This window comes from Spermophilus citellus (assembly GCF_964194105.1).
Source record: "Spermophilus citellus genome assembly, chromosome: 13".
Classification (NCBI taxonomy): domain Eukaryota; kingdom Metazoa; phylum Chordata; class Mammalia; order Rodentia; family Sciuridae; genus Spermophilus; species Spermophilus citellus.
In genome coordinates, this window is record NC_138193.1 from 80525603 (window position 1) to 80543931 (window position 18329).

Consider the following 18329-nt stretch of genomic DNA (forward strand, 5'->3'; position numbering starts at 1 on the left):
TTATAAAATTAGGTATAATAAAGGAGTACTCTTCATATAAGATAATAAAAATGTCTAGTAAAATTATGATAATTAAAATGGTATGTTATTCATGCAGAATACGAAGCAATAAAATGCCCATAAAAATAGAAGCATATATAAGGATAAAGATCATTTCCAAAGAATGAGAAAAGATTGACTTATGCAATAGTTAGTGTAAGGCAATGATGGAAAAGTTATGGAAAAAAATATCAGATTTTTGATCTATAAGTCCCAGTATTAAATATTTATGAACAAACATTTATTTAAAAGGCCAAAGTCATAAAAGAAAAAATATTTACTTACTCATAATGTGAAAAAAATGTCAGTGTATACATCTGAAGGTTGATGAAACTGTCAAAGAAAATGATAAAATTCTAAAACTTTTGGATGTTAAAATGACACTTCTCAAAACTCATCAAATTTAACACCTAAGGTCTTTCCAGTTTTCTGGATATAAATTTTATTACTACTTCTTTTTTTTTTTTTTTAAGTAAAGCAAAACAAATGCCACCATATTTGATTTAAAGAGCATATGGAGGGCTGGGGATGTGGCTCAAGCGGTAGCTAATGCCTGGCATGCGTGCGGCCCGGGTTCGATCCTCAGCACCACAAACAAAGATGTTGTGTCCGTCAAAAACTAAAAAATAAATATTAAAAATTCTCTTAAAAAAAAAGTGCATATGGAGAGCAAAAGGGAATGTTTCTGACCAAGCACACATATCCAGTACCCTCTAGGTCTGAGCATCTTAGCCCTCTTCCATCATAATGAGTTAAAAGACCTTATTCTACTACCAGCAGAGTAGAACACTTAGAAGATAGAACATCAGACAATGAAGACAAAGTATTTCAACTTGAAAAGAACATAGACAGCTCAGCAAGACTGTTAAGGAACCATGAGCAGAACATCCAAGAAATATGGGATAACATAAAGAGACCAAACTTAAGAGTCATTGGGATACAGGGAGGTATAGAGCTCCAAACCAAAGGAATGAGCAATCTATTCAATGAAATAATACGAGAAAACTTCCCAGACTTGAAGAATGAGACAGAATCCCAAATCCTAGAATCCTATAGGACGCCGAATGTGCAAAATCATAAGAGATCCACACCTAGACACATTATAGTGAAGATGCCCAGCATACAGAATAAGGAGAGAATTTTAAAAGCTACAAGAGAAAGGAAGCAGATTACATTTAGGGGTAAACCAATCAGGATAACAGCTGATCTCTCAACACAGACTTTGAAAGCTAGAAGATCCTGGAATAACATATTTCAAACACTGAAAGAAAATGGATTCCAACCAAGAATCGTGTATCCAGCGAAATTAAGCTTCAGGATGGAAGATGAAATTAAAACCTTCCACAATAAACAAAAGTTAAAAGAATTTGCAGCTAGAAAACCATCTCTTCAAAACATCCTTGGCAAAACATTTCAGGAAGACGAAATGGTAAATAACAATGAAAACCAACAGTGGGAGGTGGGACAGTAAAGGGGGGAAAATAATCAAAGAGGAAAACAAACCATGTTTAGTAACATAAATAAACAAATATGGCTAGAAGAACAAACCATATCTCAATAATAACTCTAAATGTTAATGGCTTAAACTCACCAATTAAGAGACACAGGCTAGTAGAATGGATCACAAAACAAGACCCAACAATATGCTGCCTACAGAAGACGCATTTGATAGGAAAAGATATACATAGACTGAAGGTGAAAGGTTGGGAAAAATCATATCACTCATATGGACTTCGGAAACAAGCAGAAGTGTCCATACTCATATCAAATAAAATAGATTTCAAGCCAAAGTTAATCAAAAGGGATAAAGAGGGACACTGCATACTGCTCAAGGGAAACATACACCAACAAGACATAACAATCATAAATATATATGCCCCAAACAACGGTGCAGCTATGTTCATCAAGCAAACTCTTCTCAAGTTCAAGAGTCTAATAGACCACCATACAATAATCATGGGAGACTTCAACACACCTCTTTCACCGCTGGACAGATCTTCCAAACAAAAGCTGAATAAGGAAACTATAGAACTCAATAACACAATTAACAACCTAGACTTAATTGACATATATAGAATATACCACCCAACATCAAGCAGTTACACTTTTTTCTCAGCAGCACATGGATCCTTCTCAAAAATAGATCATATATTATGTCACAGGGCAATTCTTAGACAATATAAAGGAGTAGAGATAATACCATGCATCTTATCTGATCATAATGGAATGAAACTGAAAATCAATGATAAAAGAAGGAAGGAAAAATCATGCATCACTTGGAGAATGAACAATAGATTACTGAATGATCAATGGGTTATAGAAGACATTAAGGAGGAAATTAAAAAATTCTTAGAGATAAATGAAAACACAGACACAACATATCGGAATCTATGGGACACATTGAAAGCAGTTCTAAGAGGAAAATTCATTGCTTGGAGTTCATTCCTTAAAAAAAGAAAAAAACCAACAAATAAATGATCTCATACTTCATCTCAAAATCCTAGAAAAAGAAGAGCAAAACAACAGCAAAAGAAGTAGAAGGCAAGAAATAATTAAAATCAGAGCTGAAATCAATGAAATCGAAACAAAAGAAACAATTGAAAAAATTGACAAAACTAAAAGTTAGTTCTTTGAAAAAATAAATAATATCGACAGACCCTTAGGCATGCTAATGAAGAAGAGAGAGAACTCAAATTACTAGCATACGGGATGAAAAAGGCAACATCACAACAGACACTTCAGAAATACAGAAGATAATCAGAAATTATTTTGAATCCTTATACTCCAATAAAATAGAAGATAGGAAGGCATCAATAAATTTCTTAAGTCATATGATCTGCCCAGATTGAGTCAGGAGGATATAGACAACCTAAACAGACCAATATCAATTAAGGAAATAGAAGAAACCATCAAAAGACTACCAACTAAGAAAAGCCCAGGACCGGATGGGTATACAGCAGAGTTTTACAAAACCTTTAAAGAGGAACTAATACCAATACATTTTTTTTAATATTTTAATATTTATTTTCAGTGAACACAACATCTTTGTTGGTATGTGGTGCTGAGGATCGAACCCGGGCCGCACGCATGCCAGGCGAGTGCGCTACCGCTTGAGCCACATCCCCAGCCCCATTATACCAATACTTTTCAAGCTATTTCAGGAAATAGAAAAAGAGGGAGAACTTCCAAATTCATTCTATGAGGCCAACATCACCCTGATTCCTAAACCAGACAAAGACACTTCAAAGAAAGAAAACTACAGACCAATATCTCTAATGAACCTAGATGCAAAAATCCTCAATAAAATTCTGGCGAATCGGATTCAAAAACATATCAAAAAAATTGTGCACCATGATCAAGTAGGATTCATCCCTGGGATGCAAGGCTGGTTCAATATACGGAAATCAATAAATGTTATTCACCACATCAATAGACTTAAAATTAAGAACCATATGATCATCTCGATAGATGCAGAAAAAGCATTTGACAAAGTACAGCATCCCTTTATGTTCAAAACCCTAGAAAAACTAGGGATAACAGGAACATACCTCAACATTGTAAAAGCAATCTATGCTAAGCCTCAGGCTAGCATCATTCTGAATGGAGGAAAATTGAAGGCATTCCCTCTAATATCTGGAACAAGACAGGGATGCCCTCTCTCACCACTTCTGTTCAACATAGTTCTCGAAACACTGGCCAGAGCAATTAGACGAAAGAAATTAAAGGCATAAAAATAGGAAAAGAAGAACTTAAATTATCACTATTTGCAGATGACATGATTCTATACCTAGCAGACCCAAAAGGGTCTACAAAGAAACTATTAGAGCTAATAAATGAATTCAGCAAAGTGGCAGGATATAAAATCAACACACATAAATCAAAGGCATTCCTGTATATCAGCGACAAACCCTCTGAAATGGAAATGAGGAAAAACACTCCATTCACAATAGCCTCAAAAAAAATAAAATACTTGGGAATCAACCTAACAAAAGAGGTGAAAGACTTATACAATGAAAACTACAGAACCCTAAAGAGAGAAATTGAAGAAGATCTTAGAAGATGGAAAAATATACCCTGTTCATGGATAGGCAGAACTAACATCATCAAAATGGCGATATTACCAAAAGTTCTCTATAGGTTTAATGCAATGCCAATCAAAATCCCAACGGCATTTCTGGTAGAAATAGAGAAAGCAATCATGAAATTCATATGGAAAAATAAAAGACCCAGAATAGCAAAAACAATGCTAAGCAGGAAGTGTGAATCAGGCGGTATAGTGATACCAGACTTCAAAATATACTACAGAGCAATAGTAACAAAAACAGCATGGTACTGGTACCAAAACAGGCAGGTGGACCAATGGTACAGAATAGAGGACACAGAAACCAATCCACAAAACTACAACTATCTTATATTTGATAAAGGGGCTAAAAGCATGCAATGGAGGAAGGATAGCATCTTCAACAAATGGTGCTGGGAAAACTGGAAATCTATTTGCATCAAAATGAAACTGAATCCCTTTCTCTCGCCATGCACAAAAGTTAACTCAAAATGGATCAAGGAGCTTGATATCAAATCAGAGACTCTGCGTCTGATAGAAGAAAAAGTTGGCTATGATCTACATACTGTGGGGTCGGGCTCCAAATTCCTCAATAGGACACCCATAGCACAAGAGTTAATAACTAGAATCAACAAATGGGACTTACTCAAACTAAAAAGTTTTTTCTCAGCAAAAGAAACAATAAGAGAGGTAGATAGGGAGCCCACATCCTGGGAACAAATCTTTACTCCTCACACTTCAGATAGAGCCCTAATATCCAGAGTATACAAAGAACTCAAAAAATTAGACAATAAGATAACAAATAACCCAATCAACAAATGGGCCAAGGACCTGAACAGACACTTCTCAGAGGAGGACATACAATCAATCAACAAGTACATGAAAAAATGCTCAACATCGCTAGCAATCAGAGAAATGCAAATCAAAACCACCCTAAGATACCATCTCACTCCAGTAAGATCGGCAGCCATTAGGAAGTCAAACAACAACAAGTGCTGGCGAGGATGTGGGGAAAAGGGTACACTTGTTCATTGTTGGTGGGACTGCAAATTGGTGCAGCCAATTTGGAAAGCAGTATGGAGATTTCTTGGAAAGCTGGGAATGGAACCACCATTTGACCCAGCTATTCCCCTTCTTGGTCTATTCCCTAAAGACCTAAAAAGAGCATGCTACAGGGACACTGCTACATCGATGTTCATAGCAGCACAATTCACAATAGCAAGACTGTGGAACCAACCTAGATGCCCTTCAATAGATGAATGGATAAAAAAAAATGTGGCATTTATACACAATGGAGTATTACTCTGCATTAAAAAATGACAAAAATCATAGAATTTGGAGGGAAATGGATGGCATTAGAGCAGATTATGCTAAGTGAAGCCAGCCAATCCCTAAAAAACAAATGCCAAATGTCTTCTTTGATATAAGGAGAGTAACTAAGAACAGAGTAGGGACTAAGAGCATGAGAAGAAGATTAACATTAAACAGGGATGAGAGGTGGGAGGGAAAGCGAGAGAGAAGGGAAATTGCATGGAAATGGAAGGAGACCCTCAGGGTTATACAAAATTACATACAAGAGGAAGTGAGGGGAAAAGGAAAAATAATACAAGGGGGAGAAATGCATTACAGTAGAGGGGACAGAGAGAGGGGAGGGGAGGGGAGGGGAGGGGGGATAGTAGAGGATAGGAAAGGCAGAATACAACAGACACTAGTATGGCAATATGTAAATCAATGGAAGTGTAACTGATGTGATTCTGCAATCTGTATACGGGGTAAAAATGGGAGTTCATAACCCACTTGAATCAAAGTGTGAAATATGATATGTCAAGAACTATGTAATGTTTTGAACAACCAACAATAAAAAATAAATAAATAAATAAGAAATAAAAGACCTTATTCTGCCTGTAAGAAATGCTAACACAAACACAAAAAGGTTAGGGTAAGAAAATGCACAGAAACAGTAACACAATGTTAAGATTTAGGGGGGGAAACTATGATGTTGAGCTTGTGGTTTGGTTTTTCAGGAATTCAGTCTTTCCATATTGATAGGTGCCCTTGGTTCTTGGTCTCATCCCTCAAAACCTTTCATTAAAACAATATCAACAAACTCATAAATAATATTACAATATTGAAAGGCAAGTACTAAGCTGAAGAAAATGATTTTTTCTATTTAATAGAATGGTTAATTTTATAAACATTAGGAGCTCTCACAAATCAACAAAATAAGTATCAATTGAAAATATGTGGGGCTGGAGATGTGGCTCAAGCGGTAGCGCGCTCGCCTGGCATGCGTGCGGCCCGGGTTCGATCCTCAGCACCACATACAAACAAAGATGTTGTGTCCGCCGAAAACTAAAAAATATTAAAAATATTCTCTCTCTCTCTCCCCCCCATCTTTAAAAAAAAAGAAAATATGCATCATAAAAATGCTGTCAATTAAATTACAAAAATGCATTATCAAAACTTATGATTATTTTATAGTTATTACAACAGGTTTTTAAGGCTTAGATCTTTTTTAAATCTTAGTAATGCTATACCTGTTATATGTTAAATCAGTGTGGTCATTTTGAAGACATTTAAAATCACATTTAAACTTAACATAGTCCCAACAGAGTACAGAATTATGTGAATAGGTATGACCAAGTTAATGCAACTATGCCATGATAGCTACCTAGCCCATGACAGTGGAAAGATGCCACTGATCTAAGATGCTTCCCAATTTCAAAGATATTAAAATGTCTTGTTAAAAAATAGTAATTGGGGAATTTAGATTTTTACATAAATGACAACTTTTTATAACCCGTTTCTCTCAGTCTTATGTTTTAAAAGTATTAAAACATATCCAATGCCTCCAGAAGCAAAGCTGTAGCAAATTCCTGCTGCCAGGGTTCAGGGTGCATTAACCTGACCCTTCTTCCATTTCACCAAGCTGCCTGGAAAAAAACTGTTCTATGTTAAAGGATGCTAGTAGGCTAAGGGGCAGGAACACCTGCTTTACATCAGAAAGAGTCTAGAGACAGTCACTTCAAAAGCTCAGGAATTCACACTTTCCAGCTGGAACTAGATTCAAACATTTTTGCCTTGGAGAAAAAATGTCACTTTTTTTTTTTTTTTTTTTGAGAGATGGGTACTGGGGATTGAACCCAGGGGCACTCTACAACTTTTTTAAATTTTGAGTCCAGGTCTCAATAAATTGCTGAGGCTGGCCTCCAGCTTGTAAACCTGGGCTTATATGGTGTGCAGTGCTGCATCCAGCCAAAATAAGTATTTTAATGCAACGTTTTAAAATATCATGATAAATATCCAAATTTTAAGTAAAGGTAGAGTCATAACTCTGAATTTTACTTTTGCCTTAGGCTTCCTCATAGCTTGGCAAGGGGAAGAAGCATAGTCATGGTAGATTAGAACGAGTGAGCAATGTGGTACCACACTACAGTTTAAAATTTAAATATACAAGGTAGCGGAGGAATTTTCAATATCAGATACCAAAATGGATGCAAGCTGTTAAGAATTTAAGTACAGATTATTACATTTTTATTAAAAGGAACTAGATTTAAATAAGATGAAGACACTGGGGGTGGGGTGGTGGCTCAGTGGTAGAGCACTCGCCTAGCACATGTGAGGCCCTGGATCGATCCTCAGCACATGAAAATAAATAAAAGTATTTAAAAAGTAAAATAAAAGTATTTTAAAAAGTAAAATAAAGGTATTGTGCCCAAATACTACCTGCCAGAAATCAGCATTTACAAGGATGAAGTAATGAATATGACATGATAGCTGCACAAGTTAGACAAAAAGATAACAGACGCTAGGATTAAGTGGATCATGTACAGTTAGAAAAATTGGTCATTTGATGGGGGAAGCACAATTAGCTAGCTGTGTGACAAAAAAAGATTCCTTAGTTCATATTATATGTAGCAGTATAAAAACATAATATGTATGTTTGGGGGATGGGAAGACTTTGGAACTACTGAAGGATGCATCTATTTGACAGACTGGGAAGGGTTACTATCTGCTGCTAAGGTTTTTTCTATAGATGCAGTGTCTTTGCACTTCCTGATTGTGGTAGCTTAGATTGATTAGAAGAATAGTGGAGAGAATTTTTGCAATTCAGAAATAATCTTGTAAACAGCAAAGAGCCTATTTTACTCCAAAGAACCTAAACTTTGATTTTATAAGAAAAACATTAAAAATATTCCCTAACTCTCTTATCTGACTATACTTTTGAAAAGATAAACCCAAACCAAAGCTACTGCAAGAAACATGAGAATGACTTTTTTCTTTTTGTAATGGGGATTTAACCCAGGGGCGCTTACCTACTGAGCAGCATCCCCAGTCTTTTTTTTTTTTTTAATTATTATTTTTTATTTTGAGACAGGATCTCATTGAGCTGCTTAGGACCTTGCTGAGTAATGAGACTGGCCTTGAACTTTTGATCCTTCTGCCTCAGCCTCCTGAGTCGCTGGGATTATAGGAGTGTGTGGACATGCCCAGCAAGAAAGATTTCTTAAGAAAAATAGCAAAAATCATAAAGGAAAGACTAACAAAAGCCAAAACATTTCATTCACAAATAAAAGTAAAAACAAATAGAAACAAACTCCAAAGAAACAAGGGCAAATATATGAGAATTCAATTCAGAGAAGAGTAAACTCAAAAGGCCAATAAACAGAAAAAGATTCTCACAAATAACCTGAAATGCAAGTTGTATGAGATACTATTGCATACTCATCTGACTGGCAAATTCAAAGTCTGACAATATCAAGTATTACTGAGGATGGGGCTGGATGGAGGAATAGGAATCTAGTATTTTTCTGGTAGACATGTAAATCTATATTTTCAATATAATGTTTTTGTAATAATAATGTGAAGACATGTATACCCAATAGCCTACCAGTTTTACTTCTAAAAAATATCACTCTACAGAAATACTAGTACATGTGCCCCAGCATGCAAACATATTGGCCCCATAAAGATGAATCACTTACAAATGTTAAATAGGAATATTTAAAATAAACTTTATTATCAATTTATAAGCCAGACATTTATTCATAGGCAAAATTTTATGAAAACGAAATCCAGAGTCCTCTAAAGCATGTTACTGTGGAATCCCACCAAAGTAAATTATACTTCATGCCTTAGAGTTAGGAATGAAGAAACAAAAATCTCTCTTCATAATGAGCACAGAAGTAAAAATAAGTGAACAATTTAGGAAAGAGAATCAGACACACATATTAGGATGACTCTTGAATTGTACTATTCTTCCTCATCTAAAATGCATACTCAAGTATTAGGCAAATATTCTACAGAGACAATTAATACACATGTTGTACAGATTTAATTTCTAAAGAAATTCCTGTCTCCAATATTACCAACAAGGGTTTTTCAAAAGTCAGGAGGAAAAAAAAAAAAGTAATCCCAAAGCTTTGATTCTGCCTGTTTAAAGGTAAGGCTCTTTGGTATCCCACCAGAGTTGCAGATACTCAAGACAAAATCACCTCCTAGAATCTCTTACTCCTGAACTAAAAGAGCATATCTACCAGTTACACCTGATCATGAAACGTGGTCCTGGTTAGCAGTTGCGATTGCCAAGTAGAATAAAGTTGAGAAGATATCACAGCCTGGAAAGCCAACCAGAAGTGGTAATGTTGCCTGAAAAATTAGCTTACTCTCTATTAGTAAGGACATTTTTCACTTCTGTATCACAATGTAAATGTATGTGAACCACCAAAACAAAGGTTAAAGCATTGGGTCGGGATTGTTGCTCAATGGTCGAGTGCTTGGACAGCATGCTCACAACCCTAGGTTTAATGCATAACCAAACAAAAACAGCTGTTTAGCATTTCTGTTTTGTTTTTAGGGTTCACAGTGTTAGTCCCAGAGTTGAACAGAAAAAGAGAAAGTAAAGGATCTTAAGTAAATATTATAACAACACAGACATATTGGGCAATAAACGTCTATGTGTAATAGAAATCATGAGTAAACTTGGTTTTAAAAAAAGAACATCTCCATGGCACCTTTCCTCAACCCTGATGAATTTCATTCAGAAAACTGAAATACCTAACCATCATCCCCTTTGATTCCAGGCCCCTAAAAAATTAGCATTAAGGTCTGATCTTGCCAGGCATGGTGGTGCATTCCTGTAAACCCAGTGGCTTAAGGCTGAGTCAGGAGGATCCAGAGTTCAAAGCCAGCTTTAGCAACAGTGAGGTGCTTAGCAACTCAGGAGACACTGTCTCTAACTATAAAATAGAGCTGGAGATGTAGCTCAGTGGTGTCCCTGAGTTCAATCCTTAGTACCCCCTGCCGCCCCAAATTCTGGTCTTTCTTCACTGTCATTAAAAAAAAATTAAAATTAAAAAGTCCTAACTTTTACTGGCCTCCCACTGTGACATCTCAGTCATGGTAAATGAATCTAAATTCAATATAGAATGAGACCTTTCCAAACAAATAACACAAATCCTGAGACCAATACATGAAGACCTTGTTCAAAGATTAAAAATAATCTGAATGTCATATGAAAATTAAACTCTATTGTTTCATCTTAAATCATGAGTTTCCCAAATTTAAATAGATCATAGATTTTTTCTGAAAATTTTCATCTTTCATACAACATGAAACATTCTACCTTGTTTATCTTGCTTTCAGAATTACAGTGTTCTGATGACCATCCAGCCTCCTGTGGTAAATTTTTTTTATCAGACCTACATGTCTTAAGACTCATTTACTAATTACATTATTATTAGGCATAATCAAAGGCACCATGAAGTTATCCAAAAACTATGGCAACAGCTGTGAAACTCTAGGAGTCCAAAAGAACCTTTCAAGGAGTTCCATGAAATCAAATACTGCAAGTTTATTTTCCACATTGACATTTGCATTAATTATGCAAAAGAAACAATGGGTAAAATTACAGGCACCTTAATGCAAATCAAGATAGTACCATTAAGTATGATAAGTACTTATGATTGTATTTCACTGCCACACACTGTATAACGAGAGGGGGGAAAAACCCATTTTCAGTTACTACCTCTTTTTCTTTCTGGTGGTGCTGGGAATTGAACAAAGGGCCTCACCCATGCTGGACAACTGCTCTACCACAGATCTACACACCCAGTCACAATAATACCAGTAGAAACTTAATTTTATTAAACCTCTATCCTTAGACACACCTCTTTGTAATACTCTATTAATGGTTAGTTTAGTCCTGGTTCTAAAACATATCCAAGTGGGAAGGTTGACTGACTCCTGTGCTGTTCTTTGAGCTGTGCACTGAACTAGCCACTTTTCATGGAACACCACTGTTAACTTGAAAGAATGACAGACTATGGTTATTCAGGACTACAGTTATTTCCTCTAAAATAAATGAAACAAGTTGTCACTTAGGGAAAACAACTGAAAACATCTGTTGCCTATGATAAAATTTCACCTTTCAATTCAATAGAAAACTAAAATTTTCTTTTGAATTGAAAAATACTTCTCCATCATCTTGAGCTTGACAGCTTCCCAATACTACAGATTTTTTTATATGAGACCAGATGATATTAACAAAGAAATTTTAATCAATGTATAATAATGCCAACATTCTACAAATTTCTTAAAGTTATACGATTTGGAAATTGGAAATCAATGGCAAAATAAAAAATAAAAATTACTCCAACACCTGGAGACTAAACAATATGCTACTGAATGAACAATGGGTTGAGAAGAAATCAAGGAGGAGATTAAAAAATTCTTAGAGGTAAATGAGAACATAGAAACAACATATTGAAATCTCTGGGACATTATGAAAGCAGTATAAAGAGGAAAGTTCATTGCATGGAGTTCATTCCTTAAAAGAAGAAAAAGGCAACAAATAAATGACCTCATATTACATCTCAAAGCCCTAGAAAAAGAACAACAAATAAACAGCAAAAGAAGTATAAGGCAAGAAATAATTAAAATTAGAGCTGAAATCAATAAAATCGAAACAAAAGAAACAATAGAAAAAATTGACAAAATAAAAAGTTAGTTCTTTGAAAAAATAAATAAAATTGACAGACCTTCTTATGCTAATGAAGAGGAGAGAGAAAATTCAAATTACCAGCATTCATGATGAAAAAAAGTAATATCACAACAGACACTACAGAAATACAGAGAATTTAGAAATTATTTTGAAAACTTATACTCCAATAAAATAGAAGACATTGAAGGCTTCGACAAATTTCTTAAGTCATATGATTTGCCCAGATTGTACCAGGAAGATATACACAATTTACACAGACCAATATCAAGTGATGAAATAGAAGACGCCATCAGAAGCCTACCAATCAAGAAAAGCCCAGGACCTGATGGATACACAGCTGAGTTCTACAAGACCTTTAAAGAAGAACTAATACCAATACTCTTCAATTTATTTCAGGAAATAGAAAACAGAGGCAGCACTTCCAAACTCATTCTATGAGGCCAGTATCACCCTGATTCCAAAACCAGGCAAAGACACATCAAAAAAGGAAACTTTAGACCAACATCTCTAGTGACTGAACATAGATGCAAAAATTCTCAATTTTTTGATTCTCTGGCAAATCAAATACAAAACATATCAAAAAAATAATGCACCACAACCAAGTGAAATTCATCCCAGGGATGCAAGTTTGGTTCAACATACGGAAATCAATAAATGTAATTCATCACATCAAAAGACTCAAAGGTAAGAATCATATGATCATCAATAGATGCAGAAAAAGCATTTTACAAAATACAGTACCCCTTCATGTTCAAAACACTAGAAAAACTAAGGATAACAGGAACATATCTCAACATCATAAAGGCTATCTATGCTAAGCCTCAGGCCAACATCATTCTAAATGGAGAAAAATTGAAGGCATTCCCTCTAAAAACTGGACAGGGATGCCCTCTTTCACCACTTCTATTTAACCTAGTTCTTAAAATACTGGCCAGAGCAATTAGATAGACGAAAGAAATTAAAGGCATAAAAATAGGAAAAGAAGAACTTAAATTAGCATTATTTGCTGACGATATGATTCTATACCTAGAATACCCAAAAAGCGCCACCAGAAAACTTCTGGAACTAGTAAATGAATTCAGCAAAGTAGCAGGATATAAAATCAACATCCATAAATCAGAGGCATTTCTGTATATCAGTGACAAATACTCTGAGAGGGAAATGAGGAAAACTACCCCATTTACAATAGCCTCAAAAAAATAAAATACTTGGGAATCAAGTTAACGAAAGAGGTGAAAGATCTATACAATGAAAACTACAGAACCCTAAAGAAAGAAATCAAAGAAGACCTTAGAATATTGAAAGATCTACCTTGTTCTTGGATAGGCAGAATTAATATTATCAAAATGGCCTTACTACCAAAAGCATTATACAGATTTAATGCAATTCTGATGAAAATCCCAATGACAGTCCTCATAGAAATAGGAAAAACAATCATGAAATTCATCTGGAAAAATAAGAGATCCAGAATAGCTAAAGCAATCCTTAGCAGGAAGAGTGAAGCAGGTGGCATCACTATACCAGAACTTAAACTATACTACAGAGCAACAGTAACAAAAACAGCATGGTAATGGCGCCAAAACAGACTGGTAGCTCAATGGTACAGAGTAGAGGACACAGACACTAACCCACAAAATCACAATTATCTTATATTAGACAAAGGTGCCAAAAACATGCACTAGAGAAAATATAGCCTCTTCAACAAATGGTGCTGGGAAAACTGGAAATCCATATGCAACAAAATGAAATTAAACCCCTCTCACCATGCACAAAACTCAAAGTGGATCAAGGACCTAGGAATTAAACGAGAGACTCTTTGTCTAATAGAAGAAAAAGTAGGTCCTAATTTTCATCATGTGGGATTAGACCCCAACTTCCTTAATAAGAACCCTATAGCACAAGAATTAAAATCAAGAATCAATAAATGGGATGGATTCAAACTAAAAAGTTTCTTCTCAGCAAAATAAACAATTCGTGAGGTGAATAGAGAGTCTATATCTTGGGAGCAAATCTTTACTCCTCACACATCAGATAGAGCACTAATCTCTAGGATATATAAAGAACTCAAAAAGTTAAGCACCAAAAAACCAAATAACCCAATCAATAAATGGGCCAAGGACCTAAACAGATACTTCTCAGAAGAGGATATACAATCAGCAAATATATGAAAAATGTTCATCATCTCTAGCAATTACAGAAATGCAAATCAAAACTACTCTAAGATATCATCTCACTCCAGTCAGAATGGCAGCTATTATGAAGAAAAACAACAATAAGTGTTGGTGAAGGTGTGGGGGAAAGGGCACACTCATACTTGCTGGTGAGACTGCAAATTGGTGCAGCCAATATGGAAAGCAGTATGGAGATTCCTTAGAAAATTGGGAATAGAACCATCATTTGACCCAGCTATCCCTCTCCTCGGTCTCTATTCAAAGGAATTAAAAACAGCATGCTACAGGGACACAGCCACATCAATGTTTATAGCAGCACAATTCACAATAGCTAAACTGTAGAACCAACCTAGATACCCTTCAGTAGATGAATGGATTAAAAAAACGTGGCATATATACACAATGGAATATCATCAGCAATAAAAGAGAATAAAATCATAGCATTTGCAGGTAAAATGGAAGGCGCTGGAGAAGATAATGCTAAGTGAAGTTAGACAATCCCCCCAAAATAAAAATGCCGAAATGTTTTCTCTGCTATAAGGAGACTGATTCATAGTGGGTAGGAAGGGGGAGCATGGGAGGAATAGATGAACTCTAGATAAGGCAGAGGAGTGAGAGGGGCAGGGGACTAGCAAGGCTGGTAGAATGTGATGGCCATCATTATCCAAAGTACATGTATGAAGACATGAATTGGTATGAACATACTTTGCATACAACCAGGGATATGAAAAATTGTGTTGTATATGAATTGTAATATGAATTCAATGTTGTAATATGAATTGTACTGCTTTCCACTGTCATTTATTTTTAAAAAATCAATTTAAAATGTCAATATTCAGAAGAACTGCATAATTCAGTAAGCCAGTATTTTCCAAATGACCAACTCAAGGTATTATAAAACCATGCACAGTTATCCAATCCAAATGCAAGATAGACCCAATGGATTTTAACATAACAGGGGACAAAAAGACCTTTGATTTAGCTTTCAGATTTCACTAATTTTGAAGAGACTACCAAATGTCAATTTTTGATAGCCACAATTACCTGCAGTTACTAAAATATGCCTTTCCAACATCCTGTGAGGCCAGATTTCTTCAAATAGTTCAACCAATGTGCCACACTGCTACAGACTGAATGTAAAAGCAAGTAGGAGAATCCAGCCTACCATAAAAGGTTTAGAAAAATGAAAACCGGTGGCACATTGTACCCTAAATTTTTTAGACTTGTTAGACTATTTTTTCATAAAACAATGTTATCTATGCTAATATGTAGTGTTGTTATTATATTGGATTTCTAATATAGTAAATATCAACAGATAAAATCCAAAAAGCAAAACTTCTTGGGGACATCCAATTTTTACGAGGATAAATGGGTCCTGAGTCTAATGTTTGAGAAGAGACAGACTAGAGAATTTAGTTTCATGAACACTAAACATGGGTTTTTCTTTTGCTAAGTCATAAGTAACTGATATGTAAAGGGCCAATGGCCTCCTCACCAAGTGCTATAAAAATGATTTTGGAGTGAAGAAAGGATGTTGTCCTATATAGTTTAATTCCCCTGTGGAGTTAGAATTCATCTACAAGGTTTTGTATGGAAATTTTCACAATATGCTAACTAAATAACATTCAAAACTGCCCTCTTTATTTTTGAAAATCACACCAAATAGTAATATATCACACATTTTTTTTAAAATCAATTCTTTATTTAGGTAACAAGTTGGTTATGTTCACTGCATTGTATGAAACGTCACAATATCATACTGGAAAGGTACTATCAGTACAGGGTTGGATCAGAGTAGACTGAACAATAAACCATTTTGCATTCTTCATTCCCTATCTTTTAACAACCCCCCAAACCCAGTAAAGGGACAAAGAGCTTTTAACACCATCATGTAAAGCACTTTAACTTACAAGGCTAAGATCTAAAGAATAAATAAAATATATTGTGGCAGTAATTCCTTTTAGACCAAAAATCAGGTGCACGATAAATCAAGTGATCAGGAAAGCTGTCTGTATTCAAATGTGTGTGGCTCTCCAAAAACAGCTTCAGGAAAATGTTACAGAAAATACCATGAATTCCATTTCACACAGGACCAGATGATGACTCATTTTAACTACACACAAGGGCAATTACAACCTGCTGAAACACAATTTAAACATATAGAAAAATGTTTACAAAGCATCCACAACATGTAAACCATGTACACATGGATACATTCATTACTTCTCCTACCCCAGTAACTTCTTTTAGATAAATACTTTATTCTTCATGTTCAGCATTAATTGGATTTAATACATGCAAAACTCAAAGAATTCAAGGTTATTGTAAAAATAGAATTAAACTAATCTTCAAGTACCTTGTGATAGCCACTCTGTACCGTGCCCAATGTTATAAAATGAAAGGTTACTGAACCCATGAAAATATCTCTGTAATATTTCCTTAGATCTAAAATAGATAATTTTAAATGTATTTATAGTAATTTCAATGTGATACTCTGAGCTTTTAAAATAACATAAACAGTTAAAAATTATACCAAATTACACAAAACTTGAATCTTAAAAGCTGAAAAAATTAAAACTATAGAAACCCACATGTAAAACAAAAATCACAATTTACATTATAAAGGCAAATCTCATCATTTAAAAGAATTTGCAGCAGTGAGATGTCAAAGCAAATTATAAATAGCCATAAATTAATCCATTTGGTTTCAAAAGATTTTCTAGTAAAGAGTTGAAGTATGTAGTAGGATACATGCATAAAATTTGTAAGGGTTTATAATATTATTGCCAAATATACTTTATCTTGAAGCAAGGCAACATTAGAATTTGGACATTATTGGAGAATCCAGTTTGGTAATACAGGTAAAATTGGAAAAAATTAAATAACAATTAATAATAAATACATATCCTATAGTAAATTGCTCAAATAAAATTCCAAGCCATAGAACTCCAAAAAGGCTTTCCAACTTGGTTAACTAAAAAAGGAACATCTCATACAATTCTTTACTCTTACATGCTTGTATGTTGTGTGTTTTGTTTAAAATAAAACATAATGTATCTTCTGAGTACAGCTAACTATATTCTCATGCACCTCAGGCACATTTGTATGCTGTGGTAAAATAATTCCATTGGTTTCTAGGGCCAAAAGTTCAATACAGATGTGACCAGTATGCCCGAGGTTGGCAAAAAATACTGTAGTACAGGCAATGCTACGAGTGGCAAATATCAGAAAACACAAATAAGAACAAATGATGGGAAATGCTTATGATTTTCTGCTCATATCACAAAACGTTGGGAATCCATAAGAATATTTTCCCCTTGTATTGAAGAAAATTGTGATTAAAATGTTTTTTTCCCCCAATTTTCAGAATCAAAAGCATTTTAGAAGGTTTATAAGGCTACCATGAGTCTTCTAGATCTCCAGCACCCTACAGGAAGAGAAAAGGAAGAATATTATTATTTACCTATACCAACTTCCAGGTTGGGTTGAATTTCAAAAGAAAACAAAATTAGATAACAAATTACCTTCCTTTCTTTGTCTGAAAAGGTACTTATACAGAAAGACGTGTGTATTGTATAATGTGTACATACACATGTATCTATCTATTATAGATAGATAACTGATTGGATTTTTTTCTCCCCTCTCCACCAAATGCCTTCCTCTTTCTCAAAACACTTAAATACTCTGGCATTGGAAAAATAGATCAAAACATCAGCTACAACATCTGAAGATTCCAAAGTTTCAAATTATACTACCTTTAGTAACTTTAAAGACATGATATAAAATATGAACAGGAAGAAGAAAAGTTAATGTTATATAGTCAAAATTTCCCCATGTAACTAATAGCTACTATCTGTAATTTAAAAGTCTGTTTTAACAAAAACAAAACACATATTTTTAAAACAGCCCACAATTCTTGCATTTATTAATATCTGTTGCATACTTGGTAATAAAACTGACCATGTTCCTAATGTGACAATGTTTTCACATGTCTACATGTGTTCATGTTGTCATAGTTGAATATTTTGTACCCAAATTGGGAATAATAGAATTGACT

General features: G+C 34.7%; 2 protein-coding genes across 2 annotated transcripts in view; both read right to left on the reverse strand.

The window, feature by feature from the left end:
- SLC3A1 (solute carrier family 3 member 1) overlaps nucleotides 1–1021 on the reverse strand; it is a 55388-nt gene extending 54367 nt beyond the window's left edge. Inside the window, exon 1 of the mRNA XM_081265070.1 lies at nucleotides 325–1021. The gene's annotated coding sequence lies outside the window, so the exon portion shown is untranslated. The remainder of the gene's footprint in view (nucleotides 1–324) is intronic.
- A 14931-nt stretch (nucleotides 1022–15952) lies between these two features.
- The window catches only part of PPM1B (protein phosphatase, Mg2+/Mn2+ dependent 1B), an 80330-nt gene continuing 77953 nt past the window's right edge, over nucleotides 15953–18329 (reverse strand). The window contains exon 6 of the mRNA XM_081264652.1: nucleotides 15953–17699. Coding sequence (XP_081120778.1) covers nucleotides 17670–17699 — 30 coding nt within the window. The 3' untranslated portion in view covers nucleotides 15953–17669. The remainder of the gene's footprint in view (nucleotides 17700–18329) is intronic.